The following is a 12,557-nucleotide window of genomic DNA, read 5'->3' as shown; positions in this document are numbered from 1 at the left end:
CACACACACAGATGTTCATCACTTACCCTCTCACCCTTCTCTCCTTTGGGTCCCGCGAGTCCCTGAAACAGAGAGAGAGGGTTTAACATCGCCTCGATCGCCCATATCATGTGCACGCGTGTGTGTGACGTACCGGAGGGCCCTGGTCTCCTCTAGGTCCTGGAGGGCCATTTTCTCCCGGGGCCCCAGGACCTCCTGGACCTCCCTGTTATAACCACACACACACACACACACACATTGATTATTAAATAAAAATACAAAAAAGTAAATATATTGTAATATAACTATAGTGCATGTAAAATAAAAAAATTGAGTATTCAATAAATATAATAAAACAAATATTTTATAACTTTTCAGAATTCAGAATGAGCTTTAATGTCTATACACACGAGTTTCCAGTGCAGACATACATATGGATAAAAGGCAATAAAAAGTAAATATAACATAATCATATTTAAATAAATAAAATAGTATAATACTTATTTTATGGTACAACGTCTTAATTTCTCCATTTTCAAACATTAAACCATTTATGTAGTTCCAGCAAGTAAAGTGTGTGTTTGAGAGTGAAGAGCAGGAGTGTGTTAATTTACACACGTGCAGATCATGATCCAGAGCTTCAGAACAACACACACACACACACACACACACACACACACACACACACACACACACACACACACACACAAACACAAACACACAGTAAATGATTCAGTAACTGACACTGAAACCCTTGACCATGATCTGCACGTGTGTAAATGAACACACTGCTGCGCTTCACTCTCAAACACACAGCGCATGTGTGTATTCAGTCACACTAACACACACATCACGCCCCTGCTGTTAAACATGTTCATGAACTCACGATATTTCCCGGCGCTCCCACTCGTCCCTGAGGACCGTCTGGACCCGGCAGACCCTGCGGAGGATGAAACACACATGATCACACACACAAACACACACACACACACACACACACACAGGTGACGGACAGTTACCCGGGATCCTGGAGGCCCTTCACGTCCCGGAGAGCCTGGAGAACCAGGAACACCCTGCAGGAACACACACACAAGGTCAGCGCAGCGGGACACACACACACACACACACACACACACACACACACGAGTTCAGCTCAACGGGACACACACACACACGAGGTCAGCACATCGACACGCGCAAGTGATGTGAGGAGTGTGTGGTTTACCTGCAGGCCTTGAGGACCGGCGTCTCCCTTCTGTCCCGTCTCGCCTGCAGCGCCCTGAACACACACACACACACACTATCATATATCAGGCCTTCTGAACACACACACATACATACACACACACACACACACACACGCACACACACCATCATATATCAGGCCTTCTGAAAACACACACACACATACCATCGTATATCAGGCCTTCTGAATGCGCACACACACACACACACACACACACACACACACTGAACACATATATCAGGCCTTCTGAACACACAATACTGACGTTATTTTGAATATAAAAAAAAACCATTTATTTTGTTACTGATATTTATTTGCTGCTGATTGAATGTTCAGTGAATTTTAAAACGAATAGATTAATGAATCAAATGCACTCTGGTATGATCTATTTCTTTGATATTTAAAGTTGGCATGAAATGTCAACAAAATCTAGTGGCGCTCTACGGTAATGTTTGATTTAGATTTTGTAGAATTGTTTTCTTCACTGGAATGGGTTAGAATGGTCAGAACTTGGTAAAGGTTTTGGCACTTGCTGTGTGAATACACACACACAAATCACAGACATGATCTGAACAGGTTAAATGGTCCTGTAAACAACAGTCCCTCTTGAGCTCCTCGCGGTCAAACATGACACACTGGAAATGAATGTGAGAATTTCCTCTAGTGGAAGCGTTTGGTACTGCAGCCGAACAACATCTCACTGAAAGATCAGTTACTGAGATATCAAGCTCAAATTTGGAGCACAACTTGTTTAGATTTATGGTTTTGATTTTCTTGCAATTTTAGAGTACAACGTGATTATGAATATATATATTTCATATAAAATTTGAAAATAGTATTTTTGCGCATTATTCAAACGTAAAATTCTGAAACTTTTTTAAAGTTAACTTTTTAAAACTGTTTTCACTTCAGCAATAATCTGCCAAGTGTCGTCTTTGAAGAGATCAAACTTCAGTCTGTCGCTCTAAAGCATTCAGGATTTACCACAGGTTAACCCTCTGGGGTCTAAGGTGTTTTTGGGGTCCTTGAGATGTTCTGACATGCCCTGACATTTTTACTTTTTTCAGTTGCTTATAAACATATTAATGGCAAGTGTCATTACACTCTATTCAGCACAAACAGGGCTGCCATAATATGTGAGCAACATGTATGTACATGAATGTATTTTTGAGAGAATAATGTTTATGCATGGTTATTGAAAAAACAAAAAATGAAAGTTCCTGAAATAAGGCCACAAAACACATACTAAATATGTGTCCACAAGACTTTTGACTAATGGATGTTGTCGCCTAGAGTTTTTGCTTCAAAATGATCTGAAAATCATCCTACCCAATCATTCATATAAAACAATACATTGATTTAAACTTGGTAAGACACTTTTTGTATGGAAAGGCAATATGCGTGGGGGCGTGAATAATCATGAATAATGTGTTTCACACCTGAGAAGATAATGACCCGCATAATTATGGAGCGAAATATGTGCCATAATTTAACAAACAAATCCAGCATTTTGCAAACAAACTCAATCTACTTCGCAAAGGAAAACTCGACTCGCAAACAAACTCGATCCGCTTTGCAAAGGAAATCTCGACTCGCAAACAAACTCAATCTACTTCGCAAAGGAAAACTCGACTCGCAAACAAACTCGATCCGCTTTGCAAAGGAAATCTCGACTCGCAAACAAACAGAAAGCAATGTGCAAGCACAAAGGTCACAAATGCGTGCAGGCAGATTTTCTCACAAATGCGTCCAGGCAGATTTTCTCACAAATGCGTGCAGGCAGATTTTCTCACAAATGCGTCCAGGCAGATTTTCTCACAAATGCGTCCAGGCAGATTTTCTCACAAATGCGTGCAGGCAGATTTTCTCACAAATGCGTGCAGGCAGATTTTCTCACAAATGCGTCCTGGCAGATTTTCTCACAAATGCGTCCAGGCAGATTTTCTCACAAATGCAGTTGAGCAACTTCCTCTTCTAAAACAGTAGATGGCGCTAAACTATAGGCTAATTTAGCGCTAGTCTCCCAGGAGAAGCTCTGATTTGAAACTTGCCTTTGCCTACAGCTGAGGAAAATGACCGGTGAACGGGTGTGTTTCTGTCTTATTTGATCTATAATTAACCTTTTTGAGGTTTTCTCTTGCCAAACGTTTATTGCATATCTAGACAGAAATCCACATTAGCACCATAAATTAGTGATTATGTCTACACTTGAACGAATCTATTTCTTTCGTTCTCCATAAATGAATGAGAACATTTCATTTAATTGAGCGGCGGGTTTCATTTGTGTGTCTAAAATAATAACTTGGGCACTGCATAGGCTACGTCACAGGCAAGATAAGAAACAATTGTATATTGTTTTTTTGTTTTTTTTTGTTTGTTTTTTGCATTAATTATTTTATTACATTAATTGTTAAGCTGACTGAATTCCAACTAGGCTAAATAAATAAATAAGTGGGAGCCTCCTTTCAATTAAATTAAATGTTCCCATTAATTTATGGAGAACGAAAGAAATAGATTAATTCAAGTGTAGACATAATCACTAATTTAGTAATTTCGCATGAGTCCGATGCAGAAAAAAATGACAAAAAGCAACAAGATGGCAGAGCTTTCAGCTTATAGATTCCCCGATCCTAGAGAGTGAAGTGCTACTAAGTGCTAATGTGGATTTCTGTCTAGATATGCAATAAACGTTTGGCAAGAGAAAACCTCAAAAAGGTTAATTATAGATCAAATAAGACAGAAACACACCCGTTCACCGGTCATTTTCCTCAGCTGTAGGCAAAGGCAAGTTTCAAATCAGAGCTTCTCCTGGGAGACTAGCGCTAAATTAGCCTATAGTTTAGCGCCATCTACTGTTTTAGAAGAGGAAGTTGCTCAACTGCATTTGTGAGAAAATCTGCCTGCACACATTTGTGAGAAAATCTGCCTGCACGCATTTGTGAGAAAATCTGCCTGGACGCATTTGTGAGAAAATCTGCCTGCACACATTTGTGAGAAAATCTGCCTGCACGCATTTGTGAGAAAATCTGCATGGACGTATTTGTGAGAAAATCTGCCTGGACGCATTTGTGACCTTTGTGCTTGCACATTGGTTTCTTTTTGTTTGCGAGTCGAGATTTCCTTTGCAAAGCGGATCGAGTTTGTTTGCGAGTCGAGTTTTCCTTTGCGAAGTAGATTGAGTTTGTTTGCAAAATGCTGGATTTGTTTGTTAAATTATGGCACATATTTCGCTCCATACATAATGAGCCTTTCATTCAGATGTGTCACTGAGAGGGAACTACTAGAAATAATGCGGGGACAAAAGAAATATATATATATATATATATATATATATATATATATATATATATATATATATATATATATATATATATATATATATATATATAACCCACATATAAATGAAAGTCAAAAGCACATTTTTAGCACACAATCATACTTGGAAACAAATCCTGTTCAAATAGGCTAAATGGGCCATTCTACAGAACTGGTTCAAAGTTAGAGTTGGAAACATCTTGACATTTTTTTTTTGTGTTTTTCCACAACTTTTGTATGTATGCAAATTGCATAATATCCATGGCAAACATTTCTAGTAACTATATGCAGTTAATTATCATACTATATTTTCAGAAAGTTTTGGAATATATCCTCTCCCAAAATGTGTCACTAATAAAAAACAATAAATAATTTAAAGCCACAGTATAGAATTTTTCTCCACTAGGAGTCGCTAACCTCTTTACAATAACAAAGGCGTAGTTTGATGAAAGGCGTAGAATTATGGATGTTGTCGTCAACGTCAAGCCGGCCGATCTAATAATGTTTATGGATGACTGAATACATCAATGCTTTTATCATGACTGTGATATGAAGCAGTTCGGGATTGCTAAGAGACAGCGATCAGCTCCACACGCGACGCGAGTCCCGCGGATATAAAAGGAATATGGACATTTCATTCTACCGAACTACACGCAGAATTACAACTCACAGGTCAGTTTATTAGACAAATTAAACTTGTGAGGTAACGCAGCGCTGTTTCACTTGGTCTAACATTACACTAGCACACTAAACTGCATTTGAATGTGTTAAAAATAAAAATCTGCCTGCCTCTATGGGAATTTAACATAGGGGTGTCCAAACTTATGCACCCTGTATTTTAAGGAAGAACATTTATTTATTTACGATATATTATTCATTCACAAAGAAAATTGGTGTCCTTAAAGGTTGGATTTTTCCTAATTTTTTTAATTAAGGCATTAAGTTCAGTTTCCAAAAGATGATTTTTTATTCCTCTTTTTAGTCAACTTTAGTATGGGTGTCTAAACTTATGCATAGCACTGTATATTGCTCACGCAGAGGCAGAAAGCACACCCTGATTATTTTCTTTATTTTACAAGAGCAGGTTTTGTTTCGACTGTAAGTGGACACATAAAAAGTAGACATTTAACAGTTTATTTTTTCATATTTCTTAAGTCTGTATGACCATAAATGATGAAGTATTTTAAAATAGTCTGTGTTATGAATGACTTTTATATTTTAAATTAATAGAACAAACCTAACAGTGAGTGTGTGTGCAGTGAGTGTTCAGTGTGTGTGTGCAGTGAGTGTTCAGTGTGTGTGTGCAGTGAGTGTTCAGTGTGTGTGTGCAGTGAGTGTTCAGTGTGTGTGCAGTGTGTGTGTAGTGTGTGTGCAGTGTGTGTGTGCAGTGAGTGTTCAGTGTGTGTTCAGTGTGTGTGTGTGTGTGTGTGTGTGTGTGCAGTGAGTGTTCAGTGTGTGTTCAGTGAGTGTTCAGTGTGTGTTCAGTGCATGCTCAGTGTGTGTGCAGTGAGTGTTCAGTGTGTGTGTGCAGTGAGTGTTCAGTGTGTGTGTGCAGTGAGTGTTCAGTGTGTGTGTGCAGTGAGTGTTCAGTGTGTGTGTGCAGTGAGTGTTCAGTGTGTGTGTGCAGCAGGGTTATAATAGTTTTGCCTTTTTCATTAGTTTTTATTTTTATTTGATTTTGACTTTTTGTTTTCAAATTCAGTTTAGTTTTAATTAGTTTTTAAAGTGGGTTTGCTAGTTTATTTTATTTTTTATTTTTTGAAAATGCTTAGTTTTAGTTTAGTTTTTATTAGTTTTAGTGTTTAGTTTTAGAAAAAGTATTGTGTAATAATAACTCAACAAAAACATCCATCGCGCTCTTTAAGATCACTAAATTCAAGGCTTTCGGTCATACCTTGGAAATCCAGATCCACCAAAGGAGGGAGAACATTTTCACATTTAGCACCAAAACTCTGGAATAGTCTTCCTGATACTGTTCGTTGCTCAGATTCGCTCTCCCAGTTTAAAACTAGATTAAAGACGCATCTCTTCAGCCAGGCATTCGTATAATACTTTTAATCTTACAGTTCAAACTACAATCCGGTCTCTACTTCATAAACGCCAGAGGAGAACTGGCCCCCGACTGAGCCTGGGTTCTCCCAAGGTTTTTTTTTCTCCATTAGGTCACCTGATGGAGTTTTTCGGTTCCTTGCCACTGTTGCCTTTGGCTTGCTCAGTTGGGGATATTTTGGGGATATTTCATTTAATTTTATCAATCAATAAATTCCACTAGAAACAAACCTTGTTGTATTATTTTAATTTAATACTGTGAAGCTGCTTTGATACAATCTGTATTGTAACTGTATTTCTCTATGTACATTTCTGAAATGCACTTTCTGTAAAGCTGCTTTGAAACAATATGTATTGTGAAAAGCGCTATACAAATAAATTTGAATTGAATTGAATTGAATTGTGAAAAGCGCTATACAAATATACTTGACTTGACTTTTTAATGTGTGATTGTTTAAAGGTGTTCACGAGATAGAGATACCAACCTTTCGCGAACTTGCTTTCAACGTCGAACGAACACTCTTTCTCATGGAGACGCGGTGTGCACGGAGGGGAGGGGCTGTGTGTGTGTGTGTGTGTGTGTGTGTGCGCGCGCGAGACGGAGGGAGAGCAGGGAAAGGAAATGCAGCTGAACGAATACGCTGCGTGTTTTAAATAGCGCTAAAAAATGAAAGACCGTGACAAAGACGAAAACTAAGGACATTTACTCTATCATTTTATTTTATTTTAGTTAGTTTTGCCAAACACACATTACAGTTTTAGTTAGTTATCGTTTTTTTGTAATACCTCGTTTTTATTTTTATTTCAGTTAACGACAATGTTTTTTCCCACCTAGTTTTCGTTTTTTCGTTCGTTTTCGTTAACGATTATAACCTTGGTGTGCAGTGAGTGTTCAGTGCGTCCTCAGTGTGTGTGTGTGCAGTGAGTGTTCAGTGTGTGTGTGTGTGTGTGTACTTTACCGGGGGGCCTCTGATGGAGCGTCCGCTGGGCCCCGGAGGACCGGGAGGCCCCTGAGCTCCTGGAACACCAGCGTCCCCGACCGGACCAACTGGACCCTGCAAACACACACAACATCTGTGCTCATCTACTCCTATTACAGTCTCTGTGAAATGTTAGTGAGTGAGGTGGATTGTGGGTAATTCAGTACCACAGGGCCGGGTTCCCCTCGATCTCCTCTGGCTCCTCTGGTACCAGAACCTCCCTGCCACACACACACACACACACACACACACACACACACACACACACACACACACACACACACACACACACACACACAGTCAGTGACTGATGTCTGATGTCTTCTGATGATGATGATGATGATGAATGGCTCGTACCGGGGGTCCGGGGGGGCCGGGGGGGCCCTTGCTGTCCTGAGTGCAGGTACAGGCGCGTGGGAGAGATGGACACTCGGATTCTTTCCTCTAAAACACACACACACACACACACACACACACACACACACACACACACACACACACACAGCAGCTGAACACACACTGCTCACTTACACACGTCAATCTCCCAGTGAGTCGCTACTGTGCGTTCAAATCATTTACATGAATCAATGAATCAATGAATCAATTCATAGGAACAATGATTTGCTTTTTATCAAAAATGCTAAACAAAAATTAGTCATGCCACTTTGGTGAATAACTAAGTGTAAGTTTTAGTACTAAAATTACTAAACTGAAATAAATAAAAATAAATGAAAGCTAAATAGAAAAAGAAATATTTAAAAATGAGTAAAAAGAATAAAAGCACATAACAATATTATTAAAATAAACAATAAAATTACAATAAAAGCTAATTAAAAATATGAACTATTATAAAACAGTATATAAAAATATGTCATATATAACACTGCCATTAAAATAACTGTAAACATGCAAATATTTTATTAAATGATAGAAATATAAAAAAAATTTTACTTGTACATTTTAATCTACACGACAGCAAAGATGTTTGCACACACACACACACACACACACACACACACACACACGCTCACACAAACACACACACACACACACACACACACACACACACACACACACTCACCAGGCTGGGCAGCTCACAGCATTTGTCTCGTCGAGCCCATGACGTGCTGCACACGATATCAAAGGACTGCAGCTGAAACTAAACACACACGCACAGATGTGAGACATGTTATTCTAACCATGAACTGCATTTATGCATGACTTTCCCTTTGATCTCCCACACACACACGGTACCGGAGCAGAGTTGTCTTTGGAGTCTCGGGATCGAACCATCCGGCCAAGCACCTCGACCCCGTCAGTGCTGATGTTTCTGGCTGCGTTCACAGGCTTCTCTCCCGCTGACTTACAGTCCACCATCACCAGAGCCGAGGTCTTGCTCACTGCGATGTGCAGCTGCGCTCACACACACACACACACACACACACACACACACACACACACACACACACACACACACACACACACACACACACACACACACACACACACACAGCTCAGAATTATGCTGCATTAGACAACAGGACTTTCACAGACTGAATCTCCTGCGCTTTGTGATTCTGACCTTGTGGAAACTGCCATAGAAGAGTTTCTGGATTTCCGCCCCCTCAAATGTCACCGTCTGAAAATCGCCCTTATAATCGGTGTTGAAAAAAGTCAGAGTCTTTCCTGCATCTGTGAAGAGAAGTGAACTGACCTCACATGAAGCAAAACGAGATTTGCATTTCATTTCAAAAGCACATTTTTATATTGATGCACCAGTTCATGCATTCCCCGAGAATCGAACCCTTGACCTTGTGTTGCTGCGGGCGTGTTACTCACTGTCCAGAATGACTCCCACTAACGGCTCATTGTTGTTGTTGAGGATTTCCCACAATGCGAAGGGCTCCTGAGGGGTTTCCGGGAGCAGCCGGAACAGAAGGGTGATGGTGTAGTCTGACGGCAGACCCTCCGGGTGGATGAACCTGGGAGAGAGTTTAGTCTGACTTCATTTCACAACAACATCTTCAGCTCGCATGAGCATGAGCGTGAGTGTGAGCACGAGTGTGAGTATGAGCGTGAGCGTCAGTGTGAGCGTGAGTATGAGCGTCAGTGTGAGCGTGAGTGTGAGCACGAGTGTGAGTATGAGCGTGAGCGTCAGTGTGAGCGTGAGTATGAGCGTGAGCGTCAGTGTGAGCGTGAGTATGAGCGTGAGTGTGAGCACGAGTGTGAGTGTGAGCGTGAGTGTGAGCGTCAGTGTGAGCGTCAGTGTGAGCGTGAGCGTCAGTTTGAGCGTGAGCGTCAGTGTGAGCGCCAGTGTGAGCGTCAGTGTGAGCGTCAGTGTGAGCGCCAGTGTGAGCGTCAGTGTGAGCGTCAGTGTGAGCGTGAGCGTCAGTGTGAGCGTGAGCGTGAGCATGAGTGTGAGCGTGAGCATGAGTGTGAGCGTGTGTGTGAGCGTGAGTGTGAGCGTGAGTGTGAGCGTGAGTGTGAGCGTGAGTGTGAGCGTAAGTATGAGCGTGAGTGTGAGCGTCAGCGTGAGCGTCAGTGTAAGCGTGAGTGTGAGCGTCAGTGTGAGCGTGAGTGTGAGCGTGAGTGTGAGCGTCAGTGTGAGCGTGAGTGTGAGCGTCAGTGTGAGCGTGAGTGTGAGCGTCAGTGTGAGTGTGAGCGTAAGTATGAGCGTGAGTGTGAGCGTGAGTGTGAGCGTCAGTGTGAGCGTGAGTGTGAGCGTCAGTGTGAGCGTGAGTGTGAGCGTCAGTGTGAGTGTAAGTATGAGCGTGAGTGTGAGCGTGAGTGTGAGCGTCAGTGTGAGCGTCAGTGTGAGCATGAGTATGAGCGTGAGTGTGAGCATGAGCGTCAGTGTGAGCGTCAGTGTGAGTGTCAGTGTGAGCGTGAGCGTCAGTGTGAGCGTCAGTGTGAGCGTGAGCGTCAGTTTGAGCGTGATCGTCAGTGTGAGCGCCAGTGTGAGCGTCAGTGTGAGCGTCAGTGTGAGCGCCAGTGTGAGCGTCAGTGTGAGCGTCAGTGTGAGCGTGAGCGTGAGCATGAGTGTGAGCGTCAGTGTGAGCGTGAGCATGAGTGTGAGCGTGTGTGTGAGCGTGAGTGTGAGCGTGAGTGTGAGCGTAAGTATGAGCGTGAGTGTGAGCGTCAGCGTCAGTGTGAGCGTGAGTGTGAGCGTCAGTGTGAGCGTGAGTGTGAGCGTGAGTGTGAGCGTCAGTGTGAGCGTGAGTGTGAGCGTCAGTGTGAGCGTGAGTGTGAGCGTCAGTGTGAGTGTGAGCGTCAGTGTGAGCGTCAGTGTGAGCGTGAGCGTGAGTGTGAGAGTCAGTGTGAGCGTGAGTGTGAGCGTCAGTGTGAGCGTAAGTATGAGCGTGAGTGTGAGCGTCAGCGTGAGCGTCAGTGTGAGCGTGAGTGTGAGCGTCAGTGTGAGCGTGAGTGTGAGCGTCAGTGTGAGCGTCTGTGAGCGTGAGCGTGAGCGTCAGTGTGAGCGTCAGTGTGAGCGTCAGTGTGAGCGTCAGTGTGAGCGTGAGTGTGAGCGTCAGTGTGAGCGTCAGTGTGAGCGTGAGTGTGAGCGTCAGTGTGAGCGTCTGTGAGCGTGAGCGTCAGTGTGAGCGTCAGTGTGAGCGTGAGCGTCAGTTTGAGCGTGAGTGTGAGCGTGAGCATGAGCGTCAGTGTGAGTGAGCGTCAGTGTGAGCGTGAGCGTCAGTGTGAGTGTCAGTGTGAGCGTGAGCGTCAGTTTGAGCGTGAGTGTGAGCGTGAGCGTGAGCGTCAGTTTGAGCGTGAGTGTGAGCGTCAGTGTGAGCGTGAGCGTCAGTGTGAGCGTGAGCGTCAGTTTGAGCGTGAGTGTGAGCGTGAGTGTGAGCGTCAGTGTGAGCGTCAGTGTGAGCGTGAGCGTGAGCGTCAGTTTGAGCGTGAGTGTGAGCGTCAGTGTGAGCGTGAGCGTCAGTGTGAGCGTGAGCGTCAGTTTGAGCGTGAGTGTGAGCGTGAGTGTGAGCGTGAGTGTGAGCGTCAGTGTGAGCGTCAGTGTGAGCGTGAGCGTGAGTGTGAGCGTCAGTGTGAGCGTGAGTGTGAGCGTGCAGGGTCATCACATATTCAGTCGTATAAAAGACAGATCGGTATCTATAATAACATCCAAACCATCAAATGACTGTAAACACAATGATTTAAACAACTTTGCATTTAATCTTACCGGTTTAGACCAAAACAAAAACTTTTGTAAAATGATTAACCTTCACAGTTCAGCCTTTAAACCGCTTTTAGGAAAAGGGATGTTACACAAAGTCACTCAAACGTTTACATACACCTTGCAGAATCTGCAATTTTTTTATTATTTTGACAAAATAAGAGGGATCATACAAAACGCATGTTATTTTTAGTACTGTCCTGAATAAGATATTTTACATGAAATATGTTTACATGTAGTCGTCATGTGAGCGTCAGTGTGAGCGTGAGTGTGAGCGTCTGTGAGCGTGAGCGCGAGCGTCAGTGTGAGCGTGAGTGTGAGCGTCAGTGTGAGTGTGAGCGTGAGCGTCAGTGTGAGCGTGAGCGTCAGTTTGAGCGTGAGCATGAGCGTGAGTGTGAGCGTGAGTGTGAGCGTCAGTGTGAACGTGAGCATGAGCGTGAGTGTGAGCGTCAGTGTGAGTGTGAGCGTCAGTGTGAGCGTCAGTGTGAGCGTCAGTGTGAGCGTGAGCGTCAGTGTGAGCGTGAGCGTCAGTTTGAGCGTGAGTGTGAGCGTCAGTGTGAGCGTGAGCATGAGCATGAGCGTGAGCGTCAGTGTGAACGTGAGTGTGAGCGTGAGCATGAGCGTCAGTGTGAGTGAGCGTCAGTGTGAGTGTGAGCGTCAGTGTGAGCGTGAGCATGAGTGTGAGCGTCAGTGTGAGCGTGAGCGTGAGTGTGAGTATGAGCTTGAGTGTGAGCGTGAGTGTGAGCGTGAGTGTGAGCGTCAGTGTGAGCGTCAGTGTGAGTGTGAGCGTCAGTGTGAGCGTGAGCGTGAGTATGAG

At 43.3% G+C, this 12,557-nt stretch overlaps 1 protein-coding gene across 1 annotated transcript in view; it reads right to left on the bottom strand.

Moving 5' to 3' along the window:
• The window catches only part of col14a1b (collagen, type XIV, alpha 1b), a 77,960-nt gene that overhangs the window by 11,701 nt on the left and 53,702 nt on the right, over window positions 1–12,557 (bottom strand). The window contains exons 32-43 of the mRNA XM_088845597.1: window positions 9,409–9,551; window positions 9,152–9,261; window positions 8,824–8,982; window positions 8,651–8,728; window positions 7,927–8,013; window positions 7,737–7,790; window positions 7,549–7,644; window positions 1,205–1,258; window positions 999–1,052; window positions 866–919; window positions 134–205; window positions 8–62 (exon numbers count right to left, since the gene is read on the bottom strand). Coding sequence (XP_088701723.1) covers window positions 8–62; window positions 134–205; window positions 866–919; window positions 999–1,052; window positions 1,205–1,258; window positions 7,549–7,644; window positions 7,737–7,790; window positions 7,927–8,013; window positions 8,651–8,728; window positions 8,824–8,982; window positions 9,152–9,261; window positions 9,409–9,551 — 1,016 coding nt within the window. The remainder of the gene's footprint in view (window positions 1–7; window positions 63–133; window positions 206–865; window positions 920–998; window positions 1,053–1,204; window positions 1,259–7,548; window positions 7,645–7,736; window positions 7,791–7,926; window positions 8,014–8,650; window positions 8,729–8,823; window positions 8,983–9,151; window positions 9,262–9,408; window positions 9,552–12,557) is intronic.

This window comes from Scardinius erythrophthalmus, assembly GCF_964197995.2.
Source record: "Scardinius erythrophthalmus genome assembly, chromosome: 10".
Taxonomy (NCBI): domain Eukaryota; kingdom Metazoa; phylum Chordata; class Actinopteri; order Cypriniformes; family Leuciscidae; genus Scardinius; species Scardinius erythrophthalmus.
This window is presented reverse-complemented; position numbering and strand designations above follow the sequence as displayed.